Here is an 18,920-nt window from a genome sequence, read left to right on the forward strand (position 1 = left end):
ACATTACAAAGCTATGATTAGTTCATTGCCTATTTTAGAAACCTTCAGTAGCCCTCAGTAAATAAAATAACTCTCTAGATGTTTTCAGATTGAGAAACTTATCTGGCAATTAATTTACAATTTCTGACTCCAACAAACAACCAGTTGCTTTAGTTGCTTTATCATCACTCTAATTTAGTCCAGTTAAATTGCCAAGTAAGTTTAAGTCACTGGGTTGAGCAGTTTAAATGTACTTATAATGATTAAGGATCTAATAGAATAATTATTGATGCTATGATGAATGATATATGCTTTGAGAGACTGTTGATGCCATCTTGGAAAATAAATATTTGCGCTGGAGATAATTAGTAAATCCAGTGACAAAAATAATCACAGCACATTAAATAATAAGAGGGAGAATTTTTGGAAGCTAGCAAGGGACACGGGTTGTGTCCACACGATGAGTGTGTTGCAGGCATACCAGGCCAACTTACTGCGGGAGTTGGATGAGGGTTTCAGCTCTGGGGCTGACGATACTAAGGAGTTATGTCGCGCAGCTGACCTAACCCTTAGGGCCACCAAAGAAACGGCATGGGTCCATGTCAGCCTTAGTAGCCACAGAAAAGCATCAGAGATTCCCGAAAGGGACAGGGCTTTTCTGCTCAATGCCCTGGTAGGATTGTGGCCGATACCAGATCTGCGCTCCTTGAACTGCTCACTGGTGAGATCTAAGGGATGCCTACTTCCACATAGCCATCCTTTCCACTCACAGCACCTTCACAAAGTGTATGAATGTGGCTCTAGCCCCCCTAAGGCTTCAGGGCATCCGCATTCTGAACAATATTAAGGACTGGTTGATATTAGCTTGATCAAAGCATCAGGCGGTCCGGCATCGAGATGTAATTTTTGCCTGCATGAAGGAGCTGGGGCTAAGACTAAACCCAGGGAAGAGTGTGCTTTCTCCAGTACAGGGAACCACCTTTTTGGGCTGTCTCCCGCCTGGATTAAGGCTGCTGAGTCTCATGGCGGCAGCGTCCAATGTGATCCCACTTGGCCTCCTCCATATGAGACCCATCTAGTGTTGGCTCCAAGACAGGGGGTTCTCTTTTGAAAGGGCAGTCCACTCCGTGCTATCAAGGTCCAGTGGCGAGCCCTTCGAGCCTTAGATATGTGGAAAGAACCTATGTTCCTGTCTCAAGGCCCCGTCCTGGGAACTCCTTGTCGTCGCATAATGCTAACGACAGACGCATCCCTCACAGGGTGGGGAGCGGTCATGAGTGACCACTCCGCCCAAGGTCAGTGTAAAGAACTACATCTCTCATGGCACGTAAACTGCCTGGAGATGATGGCTGTGTTTTTGGCTCTAAAACACTTTCTCCGAGACCTAAGAGATCGCCATGTGCTGGTCCGTATGGACAACACATCGGCGGTCTCATACATCAACCACCAGGGGGGTCTCCGATCTCGCTCCCTGTACAGGCTGGCATGGCAGATCCTCCTGTGGTCCCAGGAAAAGCTGGGTAATTTTACAGAGCCCAGGTGGATCTGTTTGCGACTCATGAGACTTTGCACTGTCCCCTCTGGTGCTCTCTCTAACCCAGCCCCACTGAGGCTGGACGCCATGGTGCAGACGTGGCCGAGGCTACGCCTGTATGCCTTTCCCCCTATTGCGCTGCTCCCGGGAGTTCTAGAGAGAGTTCGCTGGGATGGAGCCTGTCTCCTCCTGGTGGCACCTCGTTGAACGGGCAGAACATGGTCAAGGTGCCTCCTTGGGAAATCCATCCCAGGAGAGATCTCCTCTCTTAGGCAGGGGGAACCCTGGTTCAACCTGCCCAGAGTTATAGGAGCTATGGCTGTGGCCCCTGAAGGGGCACAGTTCTAGCAGCTGGTCTCTCTACTGAGGTAGTGGAGACCATCCTTCATTCCAGAGCTCCCTCTACGAGGAGGTTGTATGCCGCTAAATGGCACCTGTTAGCTGTGTGGTGTGAACACCACCAATTAGACCCAGTTAACTGCTCGGTTGGTTCAGTACTGGAGTTCCTGCAAGAACAATTTGCCACAGGGTTGGCTCCTTCAACCCTGAAGGTTTACATGTCCGCTATCATGGCTTATTGTACCCCGCCCTTGAGGCAGTCGGTGGGTAAACACCCTCTTGTGACACGTTTCCTGCGTGGCACCCAGAGGCTGAGGACAGGGTATGGAAAATGGCACTTATTTGGCTTGTAGAACACTGATATAATAATCAAATAAAATTGTAATGTATGCAAACTGCCAACCTCCAAGCTACTGAAAAAAAGAATCTCTTGCAGTCAAAAGTAACCAAGTGGCAATCATGCTTCCACAAAATGGATGCTATTTTACCATCCAAATAATTGCAGTCTGCACTGTACGCTCTAACTTTAGACTCAGTACTACACAGTGCAAGTTGCACATCACTGTAACATGCTAACACTGTGTGTTGTATATAAATACACTATGTGTCCTGATAAGAGGCCAGGACTGGGGCTGGCTTCACTGCAAGAAACCAAGGATTGATCTGTTCTCTTCATAAATGCACTGTGATCATTATCTCTGTCTGAAGGGGATCCAGGAAAGCAATTTATCATCACTCACACACATGCACACACATACACAGGCTATTAATCAGGAGGACATGGTTACTGAAAGAAATAAGACGGAAAAATATAAAGCATATAAACCATTGGATTGTGTGACGGCCTTGCATTTGTTTATTCCATCTCAGCGTAGTAAATGAGAAATAAATGATCATAGACAGGGTGTTGGTTTAGGGCTGCCTCTTGCCACCCAGAATTGATTTAGATGCCTTCTGATTTTCTGCAGTCTCATTCCATCCTCTGTAGGTTTTACTCAAAATCAGGCACGGTATTACTGTCAGACCAATCATGATTAACACACTCAGTAATTTACATTCTAACTGAATTCTATGTTTAGAAAATTGTGCTGGGAGCTGTGGACGGAAATTCTCACTGTCACTCTGTGTTTAGGTATGTTTTTATCTTCGCTGCGAACTGTTCTACTTCTGTAAATATGAGAGACAGCCGTTTTCCACACTACAAGTTCCTTTATCTGCATAGTACTGTTGGTGATTGACCTCATCTCTGTGCACCCTGCGTCTTATGTCAATGTTGAATTGTCAGTGAGTGGAACTGATGCACCACATTGGCCTCTATACTCAGTAAACCACGGAGAAGCTGAGATACACATCAGAGTTGTGGAAAAAAGAGGTATGGGGACCGTCTGAGACCCACCACACTCTAGCTCATTATATAGGGCATTATAGAATTCCATTCAGTGCCTGATTAATCTCATCCTGCTACCTCAAACTCACAGCCCGACGGGGCAATGGAACGCTATCTAGAGCTGCTAATAAGATAACCGCTGAGATCTGCAGTCTCTCTTAGCACATTAGTGTTCACTCTTTCAGTTTCAAACTATTTTCATTATCTGGACCCGTAATTTGCTTTCCCCTCAGCCACCCAGGGGGATGCTGAAAATGGAAGCTGCAGTCAAGGGCAGAAACAGTTAGCGCAGCCCCGTGCTTTGCATATGAAATACATTTCTTGCTCACAAGTAGCTGGGTGAGGAGTTTACATTTAGTTCTTTGTGTTTGCTTTACCAGTGTATGCAATTCTTACTGTCTGATAGAAACGAGTACATCAGCATAGGGAACAGGTAGTGTCCTAATAGTGCAGTTTAAATGTGTGATTTCAGGTCATATTATTTAAATAGCTAATTTTAGGCTCAGAAATGCTACATCTTTTCCAACTTTTTTGTACAGTCTAGATCTGGAAAAAATATTGAAAGTTTAATTGATATCTGTTGGGTCACAGAATCAGTTAGTCAGCTAGCTAAACTAGAGTAATAAGTGTGCTTTTAACGTCATGTCTTAATTCAGTACATTTAGGCCATGTATTGAGTTTCTAAAGGAATTTAATATATTGATAGCTATGAGTTATGGTTCCCAATAGCGATTTTGTTGCCATGAACTACTTAACGTGTGGCAACTATTGTATTTTTAATTGAGTGAGAGAAAGAGATATCAATTGATTTAGACCCCAGTGACCTACACATGGAAATGATTAATACTACACTTTACTTCAACCTTGGAATGACACATTACACTATACTGGAGTCACTTAAGTTGCAACATGGATGTACCATTACCCTGTGCCACCTTAACAGGTTTATTAAAATGAATAGACTTTTCTCGCCTGCTTCTGCTGGATCTAAAGGCCACGTATTTAATATGATGCACTATTAACTAGTCAACTCAAGTTTTACAAACAATGACTATTAAAGACTTAGATTGTGACCCTGAAAAAATATTTAGTGGTCTCAATATTCATCTTTTGGCCTCAATATATTCATTTTGTAGCCAGGCCTGATATAAAATAACCACCATGTCACCTCAGCAGTACACTGACCTGATTAACCTATTAAATAATAATGAATCCATAATAACTTATTAAATTTAGATACAAATGCGGGGTGGTAAACACATTTTTTTAGATCCAGGATTTCTTTGCATCTAAACTATGAACTATGTTCACATCACAAAGGCCTAAGATTGCTCCAAAAACACAGGCAACTAATATAGAGCAGTGTAAATGAAATAACTGCTAGACTCAATAGTTGGACAATGGGACCAAAACAGAATGTATTAAACATGGAATTTGTACATACATCCTGATTAGTCATGTCCCAGTATGGCCTCTCTCCGTAGGACATCACCTCCCACATGACGATGCCATAGCTCCATACGTCACTGGCTGAGGTGAATTTCCTGTACTGGATAGCTTCTGGTGCAGTCCAGCGGATGGGGATTTTCCCACCCTGCCATACAGAATAAAAAGTTTAGAGAGAATAAGTCTACACACCATTAGAAGCTCAAAAAGACAAAAATCACATTTTACAATACCAGTAAAAATACTTGTGTTATATTCCATTTAAGTTTATTAATTGTCTATTGTGAAAACCTGTGTCAAAGGCGACCCTACTGCTATACAGTAAAGTATAATTAAGAGGTCTCACCAGAGCACTGGTGTAGGTGGGGTCAGATGTGTCATCCTCCAGGAAGCGTGAGAGCCCAAAGTCTGACACCTTACACACCAGGTTGCTGTTAACTAGGATGTTCCGGGCTGCCAGGTCACGGTGCACGTAATTCATATCGGCAAGGTACTTCATTCCCGAGGCAATCCCACGCAGCATGCCTACTAGCTGGATCACCGTGAACTGCCCATCGTTTTGCTGTAAGATAAAAAAATGGATTAAAAAATTCATGCTAGCTAGTTTGGGTGGTTTTGAAACTGTTAAAACAACAGGGGTTAAGGAATGAGAACAGATAATTTCAGGACTTGTCTGTCCTGGTTTAAGTTTCTCTGTGTTTTTTTTTTTATTAGGTCTAGGCTTGGGGATGACTCTAAGAGATAGAAAGCATTCTGGTGTGTGGTAAGTTGGATAAGAGAGCAGATGTTGCATGTCCCATACTGAGCCCTGATAAATCCTTCAGCTGTTCTCGAAGACTGTCATAAAGTCTTGAAGAAGGAGCTCCTGCTGCTTTGACCCAGCTGTGGCTCCAGCTGCACCCATCTGTAGACCCACCACAGGAACCACAGGAGATGAGAGCAGCAGGCTTTGTGTAGACAGACAGACACGGGTCAAGTGCATAGACATGTCCGTCTGTTTTTTTGTGTTTGGTGGTTTGTGTATTACATTTGTTTTGGGGCACCATTTTTATATATGGCTCTTTATATAGCTCCCAATAGACAAATTATTGGTGTTTTCACTTATAAATCGAGATGAATGCAATTTAAAATACATTTCTACTTTTTCAGAGATTGCACTGGAAATCTATGTTATGATTATGATTTAGTTTTGATTTGTCTGAGTTTCATACATACTGCAAAAATACATAAAATCTAAAATCTGTGAGGCTCACTGCAATTCTGTATAATTCCACTGTGAATTTTCACACTTTCTTTCATTGTACAAACATTTCAGAGCATTATTATTAGATTAAATTAGGTGAAAAATTGCCATGTTTTAAATGTATTTGAGATGTGTATTTCATGTCCTGATGAGAATATGTGGTTTGGCAGTCCAATGGTTTTCCTGCTACACAAGCGATGTTTAATTATAATAGGATCCAGAAAACCTCAAAATCTGGCTTGTGATGGTAATCTTTATGTACCTAAAGTCGGGCGTTATATACATTCAGAATAATATTGCAATTATGGTTAGCAAATGCTGCTAAGAGGTCCTCACAGGACATGCTAAAACCCTTACACACCCTTCCTCCCCATTAAACAACCTGAGTTCCTCCTCACGCCCCTGCCATCTCCTAATTTATCACCCTCATTCCAAACCTCCACAGCAATTAACTTCCATAAATTATTCATAAGTTTCAAATCCTTCACAAATACAAACCGCCGCTCTAATCTCTCTGCACTGTTTGCATACAGTTTAATTAAAGGGACTCTTAGCCCAAACTCATTTCCATGCACAACCTGAACAAAATACGTGTTCTGTATTTCTTGATTATTCATTTATACATTTATCACAGTTATCTGTACTGTATCATTCTCACAATGATACCTTCTCAAAGACAACTTTAAACGTATTTAAGCGATTAAATTTCACTTAAAAAGTTTGTGTGTGTATATATATAGGGGTGTAGCAGTACACAAAATTCCCAGTTCGGTACATATATATTTATAATATATATATTATAAAAAATAAAGTAGAATAAATACAATTAATGCAATACACTTTTTAATTATATTAATTAAATTAATTAATTTAACAAATTGTATTCATTAAAATTTCATAAATGGAAAAATTTAATAAAATAGTTTACATTTTTTTAGACCAGATTTGGGTAATACAGATGTGTATATAAGTGTGTGTGGGTTTTACATTTAATATTTAAATTTATAAAGATATGATCTACTTAACTGTTCTACTTATTTCAGCATACTTTTACAAATGTCTTCAATCCTTCCACCCATCATTCATTTACTCTCTTGATATGCGAAATTGTCAGGATTTTCTCCTTTTAATAGAAATTCTTGAAGCTGGACATAAAACACTAAAGAATCCATAGCGTTAGCATTAGCCGCTAACCAGGAAGTGTCTAAAGGCTAACGCTTTTATACCCCTGGCATTGTTGTGTATGTTTTTTAAAGTTTAATAATAAAATTAAAATGTACTCAAAGTGCAAGGCTTACAAACTTGCAGTCCCCACTTTATATGTTCCTGAGGGAACTCAGATTTTACCACATGTATAAAAGACTGTATTTCTATTATGTATGTGTGATTGATATATATATATATATATATATATATATATATATATATATATATATATATATATATATATATATATATATATATACATACTTACACAGGTGCTCTAGATTCTTGAAAGTAAAATATTTTCTCTCAGAATAAATATCTGCTGACATTAATCTGTAGGGTTACAGTAACTTAATCTACACTCTTACAGTTAAGGTGTATGTTAATCTAGGGCTTGCTTGCATGACTATTAATTTTCACTAGTTGACCAATAAAAAACAATCCTTACTTGTCTTTTTATAGTTATAGCTGTTTTAGAACATCATTATTTTAGGTTTTATAAATGTACTCTGAGGACAGTGTTAGTCACGATTGAATTTTCTATGACACACTGCTATTTAGTCTTATTTACACAACAAAACTAAATGCATAAGGAACTGTTTCAAGGGGAATTAGGGGGTAGATTACAAAAATAGTCATCTGCACACCTCTATACTTCATTTGGTTAAAATGTTTCACTGGGCGGAAAGAAAAGAAAAACCTTTCCCAGTGCACACTTTTCCTGCTGACTGCAGATCTGGCTTTCTCTTATCAGAAATATTTTCACACTAATGCAGTACATTTAGCCCGCTCAATTTACTGTCTAGTTGTTGGGTTTTATTTTCAAACATACTACTCAACTTCCCAACAGATTATTAAATTGATTAAGAAAATTTAATTTTTGTATGTATTGTTGCCACTGTTGAATATGAATGCATATTTTCTGAGAAACAAAAAAATTTAATAGCTTTTGGATCTTACACAACTGCAGAATGCATAATGCCTTCCCTCAGAGAGTCTGATGTCTTTCTTCGACAGACAAGATATCACAAGTGCTTTTACACATGTACTAACAAAGGCTTACAGGTCTGTTCCAAAGAAAACTCAGCAAAGCCTGTAGCCTAAATTCTACAAAATTCTCAGGAATAAAGCCTTCTCACCCTCATTTTACATTCATTACATTTATCAAGGAAAAGTAGTAATTCAATGCCACTGTCTGTACTTCTACAAGTTTACTGCTCCAAATATTTTATCTGTGTATGAATTTTTGGCCTAACTGAAACCACATAACCCTGACCAGGCAGTTACTAAGGATGAATATTTGAATGGAGAGTTCATATCTTCTCAGGTTCACATGTTCATGCTTGGCTTTTGTTTGTTTCACATGCTTTATATGTGACCAATTATAAAAAGAAAAAAGATGTCTTGTGTGTGTATTTCTAACTGCTAAGAAGACATTATCTGTTCATCCCAAGTAAAGTTCTTTTTGCAGTTAAATTCCTATTACAAGGCAACTCACATTTACTTATGTCCGTTTAAAAACAGTACAAGACCAATCTGGAGACAGACACAGCATGGCCTGCGCATGTTTCATGTTTCAACATGAAGTCAGAAGACTAGTGATTAGCAAAGCACAAGCCTGCACTCAAGTGAAACATTTACATGGATTCATTAAACTGAGGTTTTTAAGCAGAGCAACTTATAATTAAGACAGAAAACAGAAAGCAATTGCAAATGCAGTTGGTGGTTAAAGGCATTGCTCAAGGACTTGAACTTATAACCTTCTGAATATTCCTAACCACTGAACCTGCACTGCACTAAACAGGACCAAGCTGATTTAAACAAATGCTTTGCAAATGTCGATCTGTTCCCTATCTTACCTCATTTATTCCTCATACTCTCAGTGGTGTCTAATTTCTGATCATTTCACTTCCTGACACCCCTTAAAGCTGTGTGTCAGGTCTAAAATAAGTTTCTACTTAATGAAAGCTCAGAGGTAAAGCTATACTAATGAGAAAAATAAATCCACCATGTCCTGGCAATTTACATAAATCACTTTTCCCCTAACTTCAAACGTACTGAATTAGCATTGATGAAGGTTTCTCGACGTTCACGCTTTCCCCAGTGACTCAAATAAAAATGATGGCTGCCAGAGCCGGTCACTTGCTTCCTGCAAGCAGCCTCCTCTCATTTCCAGCCTGCTTCATTTCTCTCGGATTTGAAAGATGATCGCTGTCGGCTAAACTTCAAGATGAGTTTGCGCAGAAAGAGGATTTAACTTTGAACTTGTATACTCCTGACTTCCTCTTTTAATGTGCATTATTCATGATTTAGATATTTCCCTGTGTGAAATCAATGTACATTAAAGATACATTAAGAAAGTACTTTTAGGATATTTTTTTCCAGTGGTGTTGATTTCTTGAACATGACTAGACAGTATTTGATACATTTTCTATACAAAGCACTGAAAATTGTGCAGACTGTAATTCAAATATGAATAACTGATGTATAATAAGCAATAAATAATAAAGAATAATGTTCCACAATATTTAGTGTAACTATCAAATATGGTGTATGTGTATACTGAGGTGATGCATGGTAAACATTGTAATCACTAAATAATTATAAGAGCTATAAACCACTTCTGTACAAACAGTTATTAAAAAAATAATACACTAACAGGAACGGTAAGTCTGTGCTAGGTCCTGTCATACCACTCTGTTACTGATCATTTTTCTAATGCCATGTTTTGCTGTATTGCTTACATAGTGTATAATGTGCCTGAAGTACATAATATAGGTAGCATATTACATGCAATGTAACACTAAGACTAAAATTGAGGCTTTTCGATAACACTGGAGTACCTTTACATAAAGCAAACACAATCTCAAAGCAAATGCTAGTGTGGCAGCCTGGGGGCTATAAAGACAGGAAAGCTGAGGGCTTATTAGTTTGCTCAAATCAATATAGAGTGCTACATGTACACAGCAGGGAGGATTGATGAAAAGGGCCAATAAGGTATTAAAGAACCTCCTGTGGGGGGATTACCTGATGTACACTGTGTTAAGTAAAGAAGAGACATTTTATATACGTAAATGGTGTGTTCACATCCACGCACACACACACACACACACACACACACACACACACACACACACACACACACACACACACACACACACACACAAACAAATGAAGGATTTTCATTCGGTTGAATGTCTCTTTCTTGCCACACTCATATGTGCTTGTTCTTGTAATGTAAGGGTTTAAAGGATTTAAATACAACATTTCTGCTGGGTTTGTCCTTCTGTTTTGAACAGCTTGACAGATGATGGTCTTTTAGATTTAAAATACAATGTAAATCTTTACAAACATACAGTAAGCAAGTCTGTGTGTGGGTGGGTGTGTGTGTGTTTGTATGCAGCCATGTGCCAAATGTTCACAAGCATTTATAAAAAAAATTATAAAAAAAAGGAATGTTGGGCTCCCATAAACCCTATTCAGATTAGATGAGGTTTTGCACGAGATAAGGTTTGTTGCTTTTTTGTCTGATCTGACCAGATCTTTCAGGTCAATTATTTTTACATATACGGGTGCACTATTTACTGTGTGCCATATTCTTTATTCTATAAAATGACTGCTGGAAATTACCCAATACTCTCTGTATTTATAAACAAAAAAGACACTTTTTTTTGAAGACACAGTTCACTTTTTTATCATCTTCTGCCAAAACCAAACCAAAGTTGAGTGTTAAAAGAATTCTGATGTTTAAAGGCTGTTATATATACACTATATAGTCAAACATGACATTATAACAATATATACTTTTAAATTAGGTTGATGCACCAAAAAGCATTACTATTATGAATATAGGAGAAAGCATTTCTTGAGTATATGAGACTTAACATTATGGATACCATTTACTCACCCGCAGGAAAGAGTCCAGTGATCCGTTCTCCATAAACTCTGTGATGATCATCACAGGGCTGCTTTTGGTCACCACTCCTTCCAGATGTATGACGTTCGGGTGGTCAAATTGTCCCATGATGCTAGCCTCGCTCAAAAAGTCGCGTCTCTGTTTTTCAGTGTAGCCCGATTTCAGTGTCTTAATGGCGACAAACATCTCCCTCTTTCCTGGGAGCTTCAGGTTGCCACTGCACACCTCCCCAAACTCTCCTACAGAAGGACATACAAAGAGGTTCGTCTAAAAGTGACAAATCCTATAATTAAAACAAAAAGAGAATTTCTATCATTGCACTACCTGCTCCAATGACTTGTTCAATCTTTACACACGAGATGTCAATTTCCTTGGCAAACTCTCTTACTGCTTCATTGGGATCTTCATAGGTAAATGGATCAATGTAGATCTTCATTCCTGGTGACACTAGAAAGAATAAAAAGTGACCGGTTATGATATATAAAGCTCAGCAGGCTCAGGCACTGTATAACGGTGACTAAGAAAGCACTGCATATGATGTTGGTATGACTGAAGCTGCTGAAGTGTGACAGGCTTTGAGGAGCTAAGATTGTAAGGCGTTATGGTTGAGACCTTATAGGTCATTTCTGATTTGACATTTCAAAAAGCCTTTGAAGGCAAAGAAAGTCTTCAGAGCCTTCAAGAAACCTAATTTAATGATTATTGTGTGCTCATACACTTGGGAATGTCTGGAGCCAGTAGAATGGGCAGACCAGAGAGCAGAAGGTAATATTAGCATTTTCCTTGGGTATGGAAACAAAATGAAAAACGGTCCCACAAAGACAAATTTAAATACGAATAAGATTTATTGTAATACCCAGTGGAAATGGTAATGATATGTATATTAATAGCTGTGATAATGGTAAAAAGAAATGACTGAACAAAGGAATAAATACGAACTAGGCTCCAGTTCTATGCACGGAGATTATATTTTACTGTGTGGTTTTAATGCAGGGTTTAACATACTTTGCTCTTTCTGAAAACTACCTCTCTTTAAACAATGGTATAAAATATTAGTCAGGTGTAAAAACACTTCATATAAATTATAGTATTCATTTCATACTGCATGTGATGTACATAATATGTAGTACATATTGTTAAAAATATATAATCCATAATACATTTTCAAATCTGATAATGACTGAAGCATTCTTGGAAATTAGAAAGTATATTACTTCATAACAACAGCATACATAATGCTTTATACCATATTTTTCTATCACTTTAATATGGGGTCCCGCATTTGTTAATCCTGGCAAATCACAGTAATATATGTGAAATAAAACACTGATGCTGTTATTGAAAAATAATCAAACTTCCTGGTCTTTGATAATTTGAATATGCCGTGCCATGTTGTACTTCATTCCTTATTTATGTAACTTGACCTGATATCAATTCACTAGTCAAAAGTCTAGTTGACAGTTAAAGTGTCCTATTTTTATTGTGTATAATTTAACATATGCCAAGGTTTAAGGAACATAAAAGTCATGAAAATTAAGCTTCTTTTTTTATTATTACATGCACTGCAGAACGGATGGATCTGGCACTAATCGTACATAAAAAACAGGTTGGGCAAATACACAAAAATTAAGAATGAACACACAGATACTTGAGTAAACGAAGGACAAAGCTAGAGCTACATGTATAAGAAACGTTCAGGAGATCAATTTAAATAGTATTGTTAAGTCCACATTAATGGGTGCATGGGAAATCGTTAACAGGTGTGTATGCTCAGAGATTTGCTCATTTGGAGTAGGAGAATTGTAGTTCATTCAATTATTTTAGGTTTCAGGGCAGGAAGGGCTGCAGACATGACTGTCACCACTCTTAAGACAAATTTAGGTGTTTACATTTTGCATTGTAGAGATGCCAACATTTTTTAAAAGAGAAGCCAGCAGGCATAACAAACACAAACACAATTTACAAAAAACCCTTGCAGTGCATCAGTAAACAAGGGTTTAAATTTCAGATGTGTGATAAGGGACAGAAAAAGGTGAATATATATTTAAATTTATACGCCTTCTCCATTTATTTCTAACCAAAGACAGCACAATTCCAACACTTGTTTTTTATTGGCTCACTATTCACAGGTCAATTCGGTGCAAAGCCAAAGTAACTGATACCAAAAGCAAATACATCTTTCATGTTGTGTGTCTTCCCTTTCAGCAAATTGGCATTTTTGCTTGGGGAAATTTTTATTCAGTCTTATTCTTAGCTGAAAATAAAATTTTGTTTTCAGGGATTTTTAGGCCAGAGCAAGGATCAAACATGAACTATGACTATACACTGTACCATCGCTGAGCAATCTACTATATACACATTGATTTATTGTTACAATCCTAAAAAGGCAAATAATAATTCACAGGACATTATTAAATGGGGGATGTGGGCAGACATTCATCCCTGTGTAGCTCTCTGTGTAGAAACAGGATGAATAAAAAAAAGAAGTGAATAATATAACAACGAAAAAGTGCTGAATGTGCACAAGGTCAGAAAGTGTCATTCTGGTGTAATCACGCAACAATGTTCATTTTTAGATCATCTCTGTAGAACACCAAGTCAACGGTGAGGGTCTGAGAACTGAGATGCTACCTGATGGAGACAATTTTTAAAGGGTTACGATAGAAATGGGAATTGAGTAACCTCGCCCATCAGTCTGAGTGGTACTGTAAATAGCTGAACAGATACTGAGAGTAAAAAAGGAGGGAGGTGGAAAGATGGAGGGCACCTTCTGTCACTCCATGCTAATGGATGAATGTTGGCCTTGACTTTCCAGAGTTCACCAGTATATGCAGAGCCAGAAACGCCCCCTCCCATAAATGCACTGTTTACTGCAATCCCTAGCTATTGATTACATCAAGCAAATACATTCTCAATTCACAAGAAAGGGCAAAGCCATCAATGTCAAAGCAAATCAATTTCATAACAAATATGACATAGAGAGAGAACGAGAGAGAGAGAGAGAGAGAGAGAGAGAGAGAGAGAGAGAGAGAGAGAGAGAGAGAAAGAATGATTGCCATTGTCATAATTTAATACCTATAAAGTCTTATTTTTTAATAAGTAGAATAAAATGTTTATTACTGTAAATATAAAGTAATGCATGTACAGAAGGGGTTGATCTTACACCCTCACTTATTTTTACCTTTTAACAGTCTTTATTACATGTACTTATCTTGGCTAAATGACCTCATCATTAAATTGTGTGGAGAAAACAAAATACAGATATAAATAATTATCATAGTATCAGTTTATAAAATATACAAATATAAAATAATTATTTCTTAGTTAAGGCTCAGGATGAAATGTTTGTTTTTCTCTCCCTCTGTGATGAGCTGAAGAATTGAGATCGCTATGGAAAAGTAAGAGACAGCACTAATAATAGCAAAGTGTATGTGTTATGACTTCCTGAACGAGACGATAGTTAGAGAATGGAGGCATATCCAAATAAAGCTGTGAGAGCTCTTAAACAAAGTATATCCAGGTACAGAATTCATTTGCTGGCTGTTTTATGTCCTGGAAGTGTATGAGATGGTATGTGTGGATAGAGCGTAAAAACACTTACTGTGGCCGCTGGTGTAGTGCTGCAGCTTGTCTGTGTATTCTGAATCTGCTCTCTCAAAGCCACGCCTGCTGGGACAAACACACAGGTGCTTCAGTGTGCTGGTTTCATACATACCTTCATAGAGTTTAGCAAACGTCTACCGTGCGCTGCAGAATTATTGGCACCCTTCAACAGTATGGGCAAAAATAATTGTACCTTGATTGATTCCACCTTTCTTCTGTCCTACAACAAAATATTATTCACATTTAAAGGCAGGTAAAAAAAATGATAATTAAAATTATTTGTAACCATAAACATTTCGAGAACAAATAGAAAAAAAATATTTCACCAAATGTAAATTTAGGGGGTGCCAATAATTTTAAATACAATACTAGGATGGAAAAGAATATACTTAAAATAAAAATCTAAATAAATTATTTAGTGAGTATTATTATAAAGAGTATGACTAATTCCCTGAGGTGATATTCAGAGAGTAAAACAAAGCAAAGCTACACAGTGAGGTGTTGCATCGACTCTTTTTTACAAACTGAGGAATGTTGGTAAAAGCCACTAAAGAATATATAGATATAGATACGGTGTGGTTCTATGCTTGAGCGTGCAAGTTGGTGTAATGAACAGGTGTGCTACACTGGTTAAGGGACTAAGTTAAAGTTGAGCGCATTAACAAACCTGTTACACACAATGATGATGACCACCAGAGCAATGAGGAAGACTAGCCCAGCAGCTGCTGAGCCAATGATGAGAGGCAGTTTCTCCTGGATGCTGGTGTTGTATTCCTCTGTAGGACATACACAAACACACAAAACACCCACATTACACCTACAAACCAAAATCTGATGCATGGTACAGTAGTACTCCACAGAGGTTCTGCAGACTGCAAGATATCCCTTTTTGATCAACAAGGAGTCTGCACTGCAGCCGAATCTTGAACCACAAACAAGCTAGTGCTCGGAACCAAAATTAATGACATAAGGGGCTTGGGGGCGGCATCAACTCAAATAATTTCCATGACCAAGACTGAAATAAGACATGGTAATTGTAGGGGGTTTTCAAAATTGCTGTTTGAAAAATTAGCTAAATTAATTATTGCTGTCATGCATCAGTAGCCCTAGGAGGACTTGGCAACAGTTTTGTTGGCAAATGCAAAAACAAACCAAAACAAAAAACAGAAACTTCTAATACTACCCCCCCCCCTTTTTTTTTTTTTTTTTAGACAATCTTTACACTGCACACAAGGCAGAAAGGTGCCATGGCTGTGTGCACTGACACAAGGCCCTTGAGCAAGGATTTGTTTTAACACCTCCACACAAACCCCTAAATCTGATCAGCCCTGCAGCAAAGAAGAATCCACACAGATGCTGCAGATCCACACAGGTGAGAGCAGCAACGTTTCCAGTTTCGCCCTCAAAACCCTGAACTGCTTCTGGGGTGCACACGCATGGTGCAGAATGCCTGGAGGGCAGAGCTCACCTAGCATATGGTTGAGCGATAGAGAGATTGAGTTGAGCTGTGTGTGCTCAGTGTGGGACAGACGGCTGGGGATGCAGCAAGGGTGTGGAACTTTCCCTTTCTCTCTCACTCTCCCTCTTTCTTTCTCTGGCTACCCTAATTAAAGCCTATCCAAGCACCACACAGACACAACAGCCTTGCTAAACCACCCGCTGATTCCCTCTTGAAGCCCTACAGAGGCAGGGAGGCAGCCAACGCGCGGGCGGCTGGCGTTAGATGCTTGGCACAGCTGAATCTGACTGGGGAGACAGCTTCCGATTCTCATGGGCTTGTTATGAGTAAACAAAACTCAACGTTGCCAGTGTGATGAACTGAACCACATACTGTGTCTTCAAAAATGCTAATGCTAGCAGGTGGATAATGTGTACTACATATGGAATTTAATACGCACACTATGGGTGTAATGCAAAGTAACTATCAATAGCTGTATAGTGCTCCAAATATCATTTTCTGTGCTGGTGTTTGTATTTTTAAGTGGGCATGGCTTTCAATAAAGTATAAATCCTGCCGCTATGGCCCTGGAAACATCAAAGAGCTAGAAATGAGCCCACAATCTACATTGTGAATTGTGACTCTGACAGTTCCTCAACCTCAGCTACATCACTAGAATTTCATAGATGTGTTTCAGATTTATTATTTTCACTTCTACCTGTGTAAAATATGAAAAATAATTTTTCTTGGTTTCCAAAACACACACATGTATTGATGCATATGTATATGTGTGTAAACAGGTACACTAATTCTGGCTAGGCAGATAGGATGCACAAATGAGGATGCATAATGCCATGTGAACCTTTCTGTTAAGCATTCAAATAAAACAAACAAACCCCATTTTAACTGTATGTATTTGGGACACATGCTCATTCCAAATAATATATTTGTGTTTGATTACATTCCTAATGTACACTACAACTATAGCTTGAGCAATGGGCTGAGACAGTGCTGACAAATTTGCATGATTAAAGGCATTAAAATGTCTGACCCAAGATGCAATTTCCTTTACATTTATAAATATTCTTAAAACCTGTTTAGTCAAAGTAATTTATTTTAAACATGATCATGCTATGCAATCATGCTACAGACACTCACTTCCGCCTTAAGGCACTTTATTCCACCACCAACGATAAAATCACAAACCATGCAAACATGGAAAAATCCAGAGTTGTAGAATCAGCTGCTAAAATAATGGCTTAATAATAAATAAATAAAACAAACAAATTTAGAAATTTAGAACTGCAAAGCATGGAGATGGGACACAAAATTAGCTTTCAATTCAAGCATTTCCTTTCGATTGCAAGTGTTTTATTATTAACATGTGAATCTCAGTGTCGTCCAAGATTTATTATTGTAATGAAATTCTGAGGTGACCTTTATTTTATTATTTGTTTTATTGGACATCTATTTACACTTTAGTTAACTATTTTTCTGCATTACCATACCACCTGCTGACCTGCTGATATAGTGCAGTGGGATTTGGTGCATGTCTACCAAAAATAAGCAATGCAGCATTACACTCTGTACAGTCTGCACACTCTGCATATATAAGAATATGTACTTTTGATGTTATAAAATGGCAAATGACCACTACAACATATCACAGGTTAGTTGGCAGGTAAGTATAATGTGTATTTATAACTGTTCTGTTTATAACATTTCATTTGTAAACTATTCAGATTATAAGGGATGATTAGGTGCCTGAAATAACTTATATTATATATAGTATAATTATATATATAATTAATATTCATAATCCACCACACATCACTCAGAGCTGAAGCACTCTGCTTACCCTCTGTCATGGTCTGGAAGTACATCTTGCCGCTGTAGCGTCCGAACCCGGCCACTGTACGTGCCCGCACTTGGAACACGTAAATTCCGCCGGGCTTAAGGCCGCGGATGACAGCGGTGTTGGTCTGACTCCTCACAATGGATGAGTTGTGCTCGGTCTGATCCTGATAATAAAGAATTGGGGAAGGAAAGATAAACCAAGCATGAAACATTTTCCCACTGGTGAATATATAATGCAAACCGCCCCCAGTGGCTGTGGTGTTTATTTCAAATGTAATATGAGCTATGGCAGTGGAGCTGGGGAATCGTTACAGCTACATATTGCTGTCTAGCGGGATTGACTAAGTGATAAATTGATAACTGATGCTATTTTTATTGGTCTGTCTGTGAGAGAGACTGTGTGTGCCTGTTTTTATGCGAGATGCTAGGCTGCTGTGTGCGTGTGTTCTGGTTGATAAACTTGGCTGCTCCTGTCAACTCTATCTCTTGCTTCTCTGATGGGAGCTTAGCAGCAGTCTGACAAAGGTTGTTTTGACAGTAAAGTTGGAGATAGGAATTATGCCGAGGACAGAGCTGGAAAAAGGAATCAGAGCTGAGGAGGCTCCTGTGTGTGTGTGTGTGTGTGTGTGTGTGTGTGTGTGTGTGTGTGTGTTTGTGTGTGTGTGTGTGTGTTCTGAGAGTCAGAGAGAGAGAGAGAGAGAGAGAGAGAGAGAGAGAGAATACTGGAGTCTGCCAAGCCATTTGTGTGTGTGTGTGTGTGTGTGTGTGTGTGTGTTCTGAGAGTCAGAGAGAGAGAGAGAGAGAGAGAGAGAGAGAGAGAGAGAGAGAGAGAGAGAGAGAGAGAATACTGGAGTCTGCCAAGCCATTTGTGTGTGTGTGTGTGTGTGTGTGTGTGTGTGTGTGTGTGTGTGTGTGTGTGTGTGAGTGTGTGTGTGTTTGTCTTTGTAAATTACATACGTGTGTTTAAAACCT

General features: G+C 38.6%; 1 protein-coding gene across 3 annotated transcripts in view; it reads right to left on the minus strand.

Moving 5' to 3' along the window:
* ephb2b (eph receptor B2b) overlaps positions 1–18,920 on the minus strand; it is a 139,595-nt gene that overhangs the window by 8,725 nt on the left and 111,950 nt on the right. Inside the window, exons 7-14 of one of the 3 annotated variants that reach the window (XM_046874911.1) lie at positions 17,950–18,112; positions 15,321–15,429; positions 14,847–14,873; positions 14,652–14,716; positions 11,375–11,497; positions 11,042–11,289; positions 5,032–5,247; positions 4,684–4,833 (exon numbers count right to left, since the gene is read on the minus strand). In XM_046874911.1, coding sequence (XP_046730867.1) covers positions 4,684–4,833; positions 5,032–5,247; positions 11,042–11,289; positions 11,375–11,497; positions 14,652–14,716; positions 14,847–14,873; positions 15,321–15,429; positions 17,950–18,112 — 1,101 coding nt within the window. Of the gene's footprint in view, positions 1–4,683; positions 4,834–5,031; positions 5,248–11,041; positions 11,290–11,374; positions 11,498–14,651; positions 14,720–14,846; positions 14,874–15,320; positions 15,430–17,949; positions 18,113–18,920 lie in introns of all 3 variants that reach the window. The other 2 variants (XM_046874912.1, XM_046874913.1) reach the window with 2 other exon arrangements.

Source organism: Silurus meridionalis, chromosome 19, assembly GCF_014805685.1.
Source record: "Silurus meridionalis isolate SWU-2019-XX chromosome 19, ASM1480568v1, whole genome shotgun sequence".
In the NCBI taxonomy this organism is placed as follows: Eukaryota; Metazoa; Chordata; class Actinopteri; order Siluriformes; family Siluridae; genus Silurus; species Silurus meridionalis.